The sequence below is a fragment of the Ctenopharyngodon idella genome, chromosome 11, assembly GCF_019924925.1.
Source record: "Ctenopharyngodon idella isolate HZGC_01 chromosome 11, HZGC01, whole genome shotgun sequence".
Classification (NCBI taxonomy): Eukaryota; Metazoa; Chordata; class Actinopteri; order Cypriniformes; family Xenocyprididae; genus Ctenopharyngodon; species Ctenopharyngodon idella.
In genome coordinates, this window is record NC_067230.1 from 13099977 (window position 1) to 13112919 (window position 12943).

General features: G+C 37.8%; 1 protein-coding gene across 4 annotated transcripts in view; it reads right to left on the bottom strand.

The window, feature by feature from the left end:
- Positions 1 to 12943, bottom strand: part of srpk1b (SRSF protein kinase 1b) — a 48597-nt gene that overhangs the window by 14752 nt on the left and 20902 nt on the right. For all 4 annotated transcript variants that reach the window (XM_051911628.1, XM_051911627.1, XM_051911626.1 and 1 more), the window contains 7 exons: positions 4799 to 4914; positions 3681 to 3789; positions 3497 to 3584; positions 3134 to 3221; positions 2707 to 2813; positions 2459 to 2624; positions 70 to 95 (listed from right to left, as the gene is read on the bottom strand). In XM_051911628.1, the coding sequence (XP_051767588.1) occupies positions 70 to 95; positions 2459 to 2624; positions 2707 to 2813; positions 3134 to 3221; positions 3497 to 3584; positions 3681 to 3789; positions 4799 to 4914 (700 nt within the window). The remainder of the gene's footprint in view (positions 1 to 69; positions 96 to 2458; positions 2625 to 2706; positions 2814 to 3133; positions 3222 to 3496; positions 3585 to 3680; positions 3790 to 4798; positions 4915 to 12943) is intronic.

Genomic DNA, 12943 nt, shown 5'->3' on the forward strand with positions numbered 1-12943 from the left:
TGTGTGCAAATCTGCTGCTGATAAACAATAGGGGAGACGCTACAAAACTAATCTCAGAGGAACACTTACTTGTTTTGGGGCTGGAGCTGTACTCACTGCAGCGGAGGAAGAAGATGAAAAGAGAAGACAACATCAGCATCTTGTTGCGCACAATCAATGTCAATCAAAGTCAATCAATCAGCTGGATATTGCAAAAGTAGTGCACATGAGCTTCTCCAGACATTCAAACTGTGGGAATTTGTCATCCTTCAGTTGTTTAGAGGAGCACATGAGTCACTGCTCTTCATTTAGAAACATCCCGCAGACTTTACGTCACTCTGCATAATGTATCAATGGAGATGTTCTATGCTGAGCTGTCAGAGGAGGTGAATGGATGTGAAGTTACTCAGTTACAGCTAAATAAAACTGCAGATTGTCTCTGATATCTGTACTACAACAATTTAATGTTAAAAATCAGATCAATAAGAACATATTGTATGTAACAGAACATTCATAAACTCCCTGACCTATTTGAAATGTTAAATGCAAGGTTTTCGACCAACAAATGTCCATAACCTTTCCAGGTATTTGTGATTTCTAGCTAATAATAAAAAAAGATTTTAAGAATAACTAGATATTCTTATTCTGTACCATTCAGTTTGGGGGCAGTACGTTTTTTCTTTTTTGAAATAGGTCTTAGACAGAATGCGTTTTTCCATTACAATGCAATACAGCTTTTCCATTGTTTTTCTAACATTTTTTAAAAAAAAATAGTTATGGTCTTTGAATAAATCAAATACACAAGTATCTGTGTATAATGAAAAATATACCACATCCCAATGAACACTCTGCTAGAATACATTTTTAATAATTGGCCAGTTGCTATGTTAAGATTGTACGGCTCTCTAGTGTCTACCATAATCGTTGATTTTTATGTAATCACTGCTTCCTGTTTTGGAGTCGGTGGGAATGTTTTCTTGACAGTGAAGGTCTTTTTAGTGGTTTTGTTTTTACTTAATTTAGTTTTTCCTTCAAAAACCACTTAACTGCACATTCGCCCCTGAGACAGCAAAAACCGACAGCTACAGGTCCCATAGAGGTCTGAACTAAACCCCACACTAAACTACATGGGCATAACATTATGGAATTACATAACAGATAAAATAATAGATAAAAACAATGATTTCTTGACAGGGACATTTTTGCAACCACATTTGTAAAGAGGTCATGAAATGGAGACTCAAAATGTTCTTGATATTTACACAAATAAGAGGTTACGCTACAATAAAAACATACCGCAAGTTTCCGAACTCAAAACTAACTCTAAAACTAAAGAAACTGCACCTCCAAAAACGCCTTCCTTAAGATCCGAGCATTACAAATGCATGGCTGCAGTTTATTCTTAATGACGTACCTGACTGGAAGTAATGGTTCTTGTTTGTTCTTTACTGTTTTGTGAATTTTTCTCAACATGCTGCCAGTTTTTTAAAATATCTTTTATTGAAAGATATGTCAGACTCAGTGCCAAGCATTTTGTCTTCAGAGGCAATGCAGGTAAGTACATTTATTTTTAATCTCACCACGTCTACACTGGACGTGACAAAGCGAACGTTCTGTCCTTCATGTCAGAAGTAGCGCAAGCACTTGGAGTACTTCAGTAATAGAAAAGGGCATCAGTTTACTGTCAAGGATTTGTCATGTGGCGTCGTGCCGCATCCAGCATAAACAACATCACTACTCATAATGAGTTCTATTGTCTTTTATTGTGTTGCATCGCTCGCGTCCGGTGTTGACACGGTGTTTGAGTGTTGCTGGCTCAGGCTCAAATATATACGGCTCAATCACAGAGTTTGTCATCTCAAGTATCAAAACTCAACATGCTGTAAAGGAGGGCGTGGATGAAGATAGCCAAACATAGCAGTGGGTGTTTACTTCTGTTTCTGCAAAAGGTAACACCCCTTGAAATCGAGCGTTTTCCACAGAGAGGATGAAAATGAGGATGGAAAATGATCATTTTTATAAATACTGAACCTTCTTCAGGGATTCAAACTCATCAGGAGTGAAAAAGGTGACAAAGATGTGAGACATCCCATTTTTTTTAAAAATACAGATCACGGTTCTCCCACGATTCTGAAAACAAAACATTAGACAACTAAACAAAATAATGTAATTTACTTGAAGTTCTGACAAAATGTTCTCTTTAATGTTATAAATGAGTCTATAATTGTCTAAAATGAGTTTTTTAAATGAAAAAATTGTTTGAAATTAATGTTAAGAGTTTTTGAACGAGTCTCTATCAAATACATTTTAACACTGCATTTCATGACCCCTTTAATATTTTGGGTATTTTTTAATACCATTTGCAGCATTTTTGCTTGATTACTGACCCTAGTAGGAACTCTAAAAAATAATAATCTAATAATAAATAATCTAAACGTTCTGTTTCCCTTGCATATCTGAGAGGAGAGCTTGGCGTCACCTGCGGATCCAGAAGGAGGTGGAGCTCCAGATTTCTGCCACTCTGTGGCCTCCGCAGCCAGTCTCTTGACATACGCCTCATTCACATCCATCAGGATGTTCTCTGGCTTTATATCAGTGTGAATGATCTTACACTTGGTGTGCAGGTAGTCCAGGCCTTGCAAAACCTATAGAGAAGAAAAACAGCTGTGAATTTCATTTGACTTGCTGCACAACCAAACTAAATGCCAATGAATGAAAAATACGCACCTGTCGAATAATGCTCTTGACACACGGCAGCGGCAGGCCCTGGTAGTTGGACTTAATAATCCACTTGAGCAGATGGTGGCCGAGAACTTCAAACACCATACACACATCTGACAGCGCATGTTAAAGGGAAATGATGCTGAAAGTATCCCTGGAGAAAAAACATCCAGCTCCTCCGGGAACACAAGCCAAAAGCTCCAGCTCGTTACAAGCTGTTCTCCACAAATAAAAGAGCGAGCTGGGCTGAATCTGGGCTAAGCGCCGAGTCTCACAGCTGTGGATCAAGAGATTGAGCGGCAGCTGAAAAATGCGCCCTGTACAGAAGCGAATACGGAGTACACTAGAAAAACACCTGTGGATCTCTCACAAAATGATTTATGCAAGCTTTAAGCAATGTTCTCAGTTCTGTTTGCAGTACTGAAAAGGATACGGGTCCCGTTTACGCCCGAGATCTTGAAGTCGTCCAATAACTGCACCACTTTCTCCCTGCTGGGATCATTCTGGTCTGTGTTCCTGACCTGAATCCACCAGATGGGGATTGGAGAAAATAGCTCTCAGGCAGTTTTACAGGCTAGACACTCAACATTTCAAAACCATTTTCTTTGGTTTATTACAAAATAAGCCGCGCTCTCGTTCGATGAAACCACTTTCCTCAGGCCATGTGGCTACAACTGACTTTTATTACTTTCCCACCGCAGTGTGGCATACTCTCAAATTCGTCTGACACTAAATGGTCTTGCGAATAATTCATCGTAATGGTTTCTATGGCAGCGCAGGTGTCGGGGTAACTCACCGCTCTCAGGAGCTTGATCTCATCGAGTGCTGTTTCTGTGTAGTGCTCTGCGCTCTTAACCACTTTCATGGCCACAAAACGCTTCCCTCTGCAACCAAAACAATAAATTATCTCTAAGTACACATACTTGAAATACAATAATGGTATTACAGGAAGAGGAAAACCATCAGGTTAGTGAACGTACTGTGTGTCCCAAGCAAGCCAAACAGTGGAAAAATGACCCCATCCCAGCTTGCGGATAACATGGTACCGTCCATTGAACAGGTCACCTATTTTCACATGGTGATATCCACCTAGAAAATGTTGGTGCTATTAGAAAACACTGCTAGAAACAACATCTGGAATTATTTGAAAAACAGGGTACAAAATATAATAAAGGAAAATTATATTATAAAGAGGACTTGATTTTTATGATCAAGTCAAGGTTATTCAGGTTGTCAAATGTCATGCAAATTAATTAAAGATCACTGTTATCAAAAGAAGGTAACACTTTAGTTTAGGGTCCAATTCTCACTATTAATTAGTTGCTTATTAGCATACATATTACTAGGATATTGGCTGTTTATTAGTATTTATAAAGCACCTATTAATGCCTTATTCTGCATGATCATACATCCCTTAATCCTTCCCAATACCTAAACTCAAAGGGTTAGTCCACCCAAAAATGAAATTTCTGTCATTAAGTACTCATCCTCATGTCGTTCCACACCTGTAAGACCTTTGTTCATATTCGGAACACAAATTAAGATATTTTTGATGAAATCCAAGAGGTTTTTTTTATCTCCCATAAAACTCCCAAGTACAGTTTTGTTGTACTTGTTTGAGGGTCGTGCATTTTATTTGGCAATAAAATCATTTTGTAATTATCAATATGACTATAAATAATGATAATTATTATTATGATTTTGATGATTATGTAATAATATTATTTAACCGTAAAATAAAAAATAATGTAATAAAAAACAACAATTTTTAATGACAACATTAATTTTCATTAATTTTAATAAAAACAATATTTTTTACAGTACAACTGTAAACTTACAATACTAATATTTATGTCTTAATTTTTTTTAACCAGCAAGCTTTTATTTTTATAAATGTGCAGCGCATATATTAATTTTATTAAACTGCAGACATTGCCAATCGTACAAAACCATATCATGATTTTGATTAACAATATTTTGATTAACTGCTCAGTTCTACATCAGATTTTGGATAGTTTATAATAGTATATATATGCATATGATATGCTTTCACTGTACACATTAATCTTTCCCAGTACTATGAGCACAAAACTCTTACCCTTGCAGTAATCATTAGGGTCCTCTTGCTCCTCATCATCTGAACCCAAGATCTCCTCATCTTGCTCCTGCAGTGAGTCAGGCTGCTGCGCGGCTCCCCTCGGGTGGGGATCAGGCCTGGAGAACGAGAGCTTATCATTAGAAAACAGATGCAACAACGGCCGAGTAGCAACCACCACCTCTGGCCAAATGTCTTCACATCTCATTCTAGATGTGCTAGTTACGGGAAGGCAGTCAAATATTATCCAATGCCTTTAAAATGCTGTTACTGGGGATAATTGAAAATCCTTTGTGGGGTTTGCTGTGTTTACAATTTATTATCACTATAATTTTTCTATTTATTAAACCTATAAATCAGTGCAGGTGCAAACCGAAGGGACTGTCAGGATATTGCAGAGTTAGAGAGTCGGTCTTCGCTGGTTCACTGTAGCTCAGCGGGAGCCGTGAAGGAAATCTTAAGAGCCGCCAAGCTGAGCGAGATCATAAAGCAGTCAGTCTTTTTGAGTCGAGCTGCTGCACCAAGCTTAAAGTGATAATTCACGCAAAAATAAAAATTCATTTACGCACAATCATGTCATTCCAAACCTTTCTTTCTCATGTGGAACACAAAAGAAGATATTTTAAAGAATAATATTTTATATACAAAAGAAAATTACACATTTTCTTGTCCACAGAAGAAAAAGTCATACAGCATAAGGGATGGGAATTTTAATATTTGGGTGAGCTATCCTTTTAAGCATATAACATTAGAATGTATGACAAGATACTGCTTTAACAGACAAGCATTAATATGATTAACACTTTATAATGATTTTAAAGGGCACCTATAATGCCCCTCTTACAAGGTGTACTATAAGTATCTCTGGTGTCCCCAAAATGTGTCTGTGAAGTTTCAGCTCAAAATACCCCACAGATCATTTATTATAGCTTGTCAAATTTGCCCCTATTTGGGTGTGAGCAAAAACACACCGTTTTTGTGTGTGTCCCCTTAAATGCAAATGAGCTGCTGCTCCTGGCCTGCTTTCCAAAAGAGGGTGGAGGTTTAACAGCTCACGCTTCGGTTGCTCAACAACAACAAAGCTGGAGAATCTCACGAAGCCAAAATGAGGATTGTCAGTAACGGAGTCCAGCCTTACATTGTTCAAACCGGAGTCGACACTGATGGAGAGACTCAGGAAGAAGTTACAACTTTTAGAATGCAACTGGACGTTTCTGAACAGTTAGTGGATAAATTTATGTAGTTGCTGTGGAGTTGATTCAACTCATCGACTAGCATGAGCCGACATAGTAATATTTTGTGCAAATCCAGCGTTGAATTGACCCTCGTTTGTGAAGCAGTCCGGCGTAAAATGACGGCATGGTAACAACACTCTACTACAACAACTCTTCCTCTTCTCTACAGCAGCCCAACATGGCCTCACCCCCTTTGTTGCGTGTTCTCGGGGGCAGGGTTTATGTAAATTTTAGGGTTAGTGATGTCACTAACCCAGGAAGAAGCTCGTTGTAGTCCCTACCAGCTGTTTGTTGTAGTCCTTAGAGAATTCTTCTTCAAAAAAAAAATCTCCCTTTGCATTGAACTTTGAGCGTCGTAACTTTGCAGATGTTGTTTATGCAGAAACAGCAACATTACACACTAACTAAATTTAAAAAAGTGAAATCAATCAACCACCCCTTTAAACATACCACATCAATTACTAATCAATTTCTATGCCTGTTTTGTAATTGCAATAAAGACAAAGTGTACATTTAAATGTGCGTTTACATGGACTGAGAATTTTAATTGAAGATATCCTATCATGGTATGAGGGTCAATTAAGGATTTCAGACAAAAAAAAAAAAAAAAAAAAAAAAAAAAAAGGGGCTTGTGCCAAGATTCAGAGCGAATGACAAGACCAGACACTATACAGTTTTGCCAATCTGATTGTTACACCTGTCTGCATTGTATCTAAATATCTCGTTGACCTTTCCAACATCATGCTACTTGCGGTGTTATTTCTACTGGTTGGCTGCACCAGCAGTGGGCATTAATGCGATTAGATATGCAGCTTTGTGCCGTTCCCGCTGATGAGCTAGCCTCGCTGCGTAGCATAATCTCTCTCAAGCAATTGGTCATTTTCTGCATCCTAAACCAGGCTCTCAACTGGGGCTTGGAAGTTCGAAAAAACAAGTCCAAAATAGCATAAGCCTTTACAAGGACACTTTCTGAATTAGTCATTCTTGTTCATGGCATATGAACAATGCGCAATGAATGTCTGAAGCAGTGGATTAAATGCAGTGAAGATCCCACATCAGGCTTATTTCTGTAAGTTTTAAAATGTGAAGCTATACATCAAGATCAGCCCAAACTAAACAGGGTGAGGGGGAATTAAAAATGTGCAAGAATTATGAATAATAAATGCAGTTAAACAGAACAGCCTGACTCCAGAGCAGAGAAAAGCTATTTCCACAAATCCCAGGTGCTTTTCCCCCCACAAATCCCAGGCAACATCACAGATTGTTCTCAAAGACATGAAATTGTTTAACTGAGAAACAGTTATCTGCTTGCCAAACGATTCAATTTTGTACTTCGTGCGTCAATGAGTATTTCAATAATGAAGGCCCCACCAGCAACAAATACAAGGCAAACATCTACTTCAGATCCCAGGGATTTACAAATTCTGCTCTTGCCACTTGATTAGTTTTTGATTGAAGCAAGCAAACTTTGCAGTTAGCGAAAAAAACAACAACAATACATGTATTCTAATGAACATGTTGTTAGTCCAAAATGATTGTGTAGTTGAGTGCTAAGAGCTGGAACATGGTGCGTGTTACACCAGAAAATAATTAGTTTAGCCAGATCCCAGATAATTAGCGGCTGTGCTAGTGGGAGTTAATTAGCGGAGATATGCATGATTGCTATGCTGGTCAGAGGAGAGAGCTGTATGTACTGTATGTACACACACACGTGCACATACATGTGCTCCTGGCTCAGAGCAGAGCAGATGTTGAAGCACAGCAGCCCTGCCCACCCCTACCGCTCTAATCTAAACTCCTAAAGAGAGTTCTTGCATACAGGTCAAGGTCAACAAATATATTGAATATAGTTAATATTCAATATATTTGTTACAATTCTGCTGGCAAAATAAAATTAAGCAAATTAAGCATTTTAATTACATCAAAGTCTTGATTCAAACGCCGCCGTTCTGACGTAGAACCTGGAAGCGCTGAACGTAAACAGCGTAGGAGAATGACGTGGGAGAGATGAATTTGTTGAATAAAGTCATTATTTTTATTTTGCTTTTGCACACAAAAAGTATTCTCGTCGCTTCATAACATTAAGGTTGAACCACTGTAGTCACGTTGACTATTTTAACGATGTTTTTACTACTTTTCTGAATCTTAAATGACAGTAATTATGTTGCTTTCTATGGGGGATAAAAAAAAAAACCTCTTGGATTTCATCAAAAATATCTTAATTTGTGTTCCGAAGATGAACGAAAGTTTTATGGGTGTGGAACGACATGAGGGTGAGTAATTAATGACAGAAACTTCATTTTTGGGTGAACTAACCATTTAAGACCTCATAAAATGATTAAATGATTAAACCTTTTCTTATCCCATTTAAGATATTTAAGACTTCTATGGCCTTAAACTGAATCAAACTGAATATAAGACTTAAGACATTTTAAGGACCCACAGGGGCCTCTGCAGTCCAATTTTGCAGAGTTATTATCTATTGTAAGCTTCAAAAGCAAAAGAAGCATTAGAACTGGTACGTTCCATTCATCTCCATGAATCAGTTCAAACTGACTGTAACAGTGAATCAGTTTCGATATCTGATTGGTCTTGATCTGAATGGTTGCAATGATGGTTACTCCAATTGAAAAGATGTTTCAAAATAAATCTCCCACTAGGGGTGGGCGATATGGCACAATTTTTTTTTCAGGCAGGATCATGATCCACAATCTTATAATTCTTTTTAAAGGATTAGTTCACTTTCCAATTAAAATTTCATGATAATTTACTCACCCCCATGTCATCCAAGATATGTATTTTTTTCTTCAGGAGAAAAGAAATGAAGGTTTTTGGGGAAAACATTCCAGGATTTTTTCTCCATATAGTGGACTTCAATGGTCTCCAAATGGTTGAAGGTCCAAATTACAGTTTCAGTGGAGCTTCAAAGAGCTTTAAACGATACCAGACGAGGAATAAGTGTCATATCTAGCAAAACGATCGGTCATTTTCTAAAAGTTTTTTAAATGTATACACTTTATATAAACAAATGATCGCCTTCAAGTGGTTCTGCCAAAACCGCACTTCTGTATTCTTCAAAAAGCTTACGCTGAATGTCCTACACCTTCCATATTCAACTTACGGAATGAACGTGGCGCCAGTTCCGTTTTTTCCGTAAGTAGAATTGGGAATGCGTAGGACATACAGCGTAAGCTTTTTGAAGAATACGGGAGTGTGGTTTTGGCGGAACCACTTGAAGGTGATCATTTGTTTATATAAAGTATATACATTTAATTTTTTTTTAGAAAATGACTGATCGTTTCGCTAGATAAGACCCTTATTCCTCGTCTGGTATCGTTTAAAGCCCTTTGAAGCTCCACTGAATTTGTAATTTTTACATTCAACCGTTTGGAGACCACTGAAGTCCACTATATGGAGAAAAATCCTCAAATGTTTTCCTCAAAAACCTTCATTTCTTTTCTAATGAAGAAAGAAGGACATGGACATCTTAGATGACATGGGGGTGAGTAAATTATCAGGAAATTTTAATTTAAAAGTGGACTAATCCTTTAATGTTGGTTTTTAAGACTATTTTGCAAGTCACTGAACAATACAGTCAATACAATTTCCATATTTTCAAAATGTAGCCTTACAAGGTAACAATGTTAGTGGTTTGATTAAAATTAATAACATGAACAGCAGCAGGTATTTATAGACTGCTGTCACTTTAAGACTGAATGCACGGATCCAATATAATGATACACATTTTTTTTCCTCAACTGTTGATGTTCACTTAAGACTAGGGCTGCGCGATTTATCGCGATTTGGCAAAGGCTGCGATTATTTATTGTCAGTGCTGTACGGCTCTGTGATCAGTAGTAAATGCTTCTCCATCTGAAAGCCAGAGGGCGCTCTTGCACAAAAACTCCAAATGCCCTGCCAGAGAAGTAGATAACACGTCATATCGCTGTAGTTGAATAAACAGAAGTTTGAAATGCTTTGATTGATTAAACATGACTAATAAACACACGACTGCCTTATTCTGTGTAAGAAGCCACATCATCTCACAGAAGGATGCTCGACTGTCATTATGAAGTGAGTTTGGAGAAAAACATGTTTTTAAATGTTGTCTTTTGTTGGACAAGATGTTAATAAATGCTTCTCATGTCTGGAAAGATGTTTGACACGTGTTGCTTTTTCAAACGTACATTATAAGCGACTCAAACTCGCAGTGCTTTCAGATGGATTAGCATTTGGAGCCATACTTCATTGACAAGCTGCGCATAAAAAAAAAAACAACAAATTCACAGTCTTTGCAATTTCATAATCGCACTAAGAATCGTGTTTAAGTTCAATGTTATTTTTCGTATTGTGCGTTAAATAGCGCAGCCCTACTTAAGACATATCTGACTGACCGACAGATTTTTCCATCACTGCAAAAAAAAATTCAATGACAGAAAATTTCCGGCTAATTCGAGCTCTGGGTGGAATAATCATGGTTTTTCTTTCAGAAAGAGTGTAATAACAAAAAACATTCTTTTATATAAAGTTCTTATATTATTGTTCAATAAGTTCAAACAATTCAAAGACAGACGCATTCATTAAAAGATAATGACAGGAAAAGCAATCTGAGAGCCGACAGTAATTAATGCTGAGAGATCACTGCAGACATAACATCTCTCTGCACAGTAGTTAATGAGACAAGCCACTGAATTAAAACGCAAGTTAAAGACATCACCACATCATTATGGCTGTGTTTCTCTAAGTGGTATATACTCTGCATGACAGAAATGCATCAACCAGTAGAGATTCTGCTATACCGTTCATACCATGCTAGATATATTTATGTGGCAATCAGTGGGCAGGACCTTACATGGAGTGATGCGAAAAGACAGAGCGTGACATTTCTCAAACAAGTAAGGACTTGTAATTAAGTAGTTTTGATGGGAACAATGTGATTCGGAGTTTAGTTATTTGCTGTTGCCAAGCAATGTCGCAACTTACTGCAGTAAAACAGAACTGAAGTGATGTGCAGTCACGGGTGAATGTACACTACATGCCCACCCTGACACCACACCCATGTGTGCTTGTTGAAGCACATTTGGGTTTGAAATTCAAAATCATGTGCATTAATAGGGAGTAAGTCCTCCTTAAAGGGATAGCTCACCCCAAAATGAAAACTATCCCATGATTTACCCGCCGTCAAGCCATCCTAGGTGTATATTAGGTATGTGGCGGTATCAAATTTATATGTTGCGATAATTGCTGAAGCTTTAATCACGATATTATCACAATATTGAAATAATTTGCAAAAAAAGTGGTCATACTATAACAGGTGTAATAACCGGGTAACGACTGCATTTCTGCTGTTCCATCAGCGCCATCTGCTGTCAGAGAGTGAATGTGCATTTTCAATCAGCGCATCTCCTTCACTCGTTCTGCCATGCTGCTCATGCGTGTTGGGCTTGTTTACATTAGTGCGTGTGCCTCTTTGACACAACATACAACAATATTGTGCATGTTCATTATCGTTATATATCGTATTACCTTCTACCAGCACATGTCTTGTGAATATGATCTTTCTTTCAGATAAAAATATCCTTGCTCTTCCAAGCTTTATAATGGTAGTGAAGGGGGGTCAGATTTTGAAGCCCCCAACAAATTAATCCATCCATTGTAAAAAAAAAAAATAACCCATACAGCTCCAGGGGTTTAATAAAGGCCTTTTGAAGAGAGGCGATGCGTTTTTGTAAGAAAAATATCCATATTTAAAACCTTCTAAATTCAAATAACTAGCTTCCGGTAGATGACCATACGCATACTGAGCAAGCCGACTTGCGCCAAACGAGTAACCCCTGACGCAATGTTAGATGCAGGATGTAGGAGTACCGTAAGTTTAGACGCCTCTCACGGTTCAAACAAATAGGGCTGGGCAACAAACTCAAGCTCCTCTTCTCTTATATCAAAATCCTCCAACATTTCTCTTTAAAAATTCTCGCTTTAGACTAATTCGTGACCGGTGTTTTGTTTTGCTCTATCCTCTGTGCTTCAGTGTTCGTCATGGCGTGATGCGTCAGGTCAGAGGTCACTCTTTCACCGTAAATCGATGCATACTGTCGTCTACTGGAAGCCAGTTATTATAGTTAATTAAGTTTTAAATATGGATATCTTTCTTACAAAAACCCATCGCTTCGCTTCAGAAGGCCTTTATTAACCCCCTGGAGCCGTATGGATTACTTATATGATGAATGGATGCATTTTTTTGCTTCAAAATCTGGCCCCCCCATTCACTACCATTATAAATCTTGGAGGAGCCAGGATATTTTTAAATATATCTACGATTGTTTTTGCCTGAAAGAAGATAGTCAAATATACCTAGGATGGCTTGAGAGTGAGTAAATCATGGAAAATTTTTCATCTTTGGGTGAACTAACCCTTTAAGAGCTTCTACTCTTCTGGAAAAGAACGTGGACGCAGGGATTTGCTCCCACTCAGACACAAGTGCATCAGTGAACAGCATTTCAAGTCATGCAATGGGCTTTTGTGCAGAGCAGTGAAGAGAAGTTATTCATATAAAAATAAAATAAAATAAAATTCCTTGCATAAATACGACTACTGTTTTGTTTGTGGAAACCATGAAAATGTGGTTTTATGTCTTCAGATAACTGATCTGTTGTGAGAGGGACGGAAAAAGACAAAACTTTGCCTAATAAGATGTGAAACCCAAATGTCTGGAGAGATTGTGGGTGGTCCTATTTTCTACTGTTGTCAGCTTACACAGCACAAAGTACTTGAAATACCAGCATGCCTTGCATTTCACTGGTGTCAGTCTAAATATTCGCCTGCTCTTTCAGTGCTGTGTGTATAGCACACTGGTTTTTGTTATTTTTGTCTGTCATATTGATGACCTAAGGTCTATTCATTCAAAGAGCAA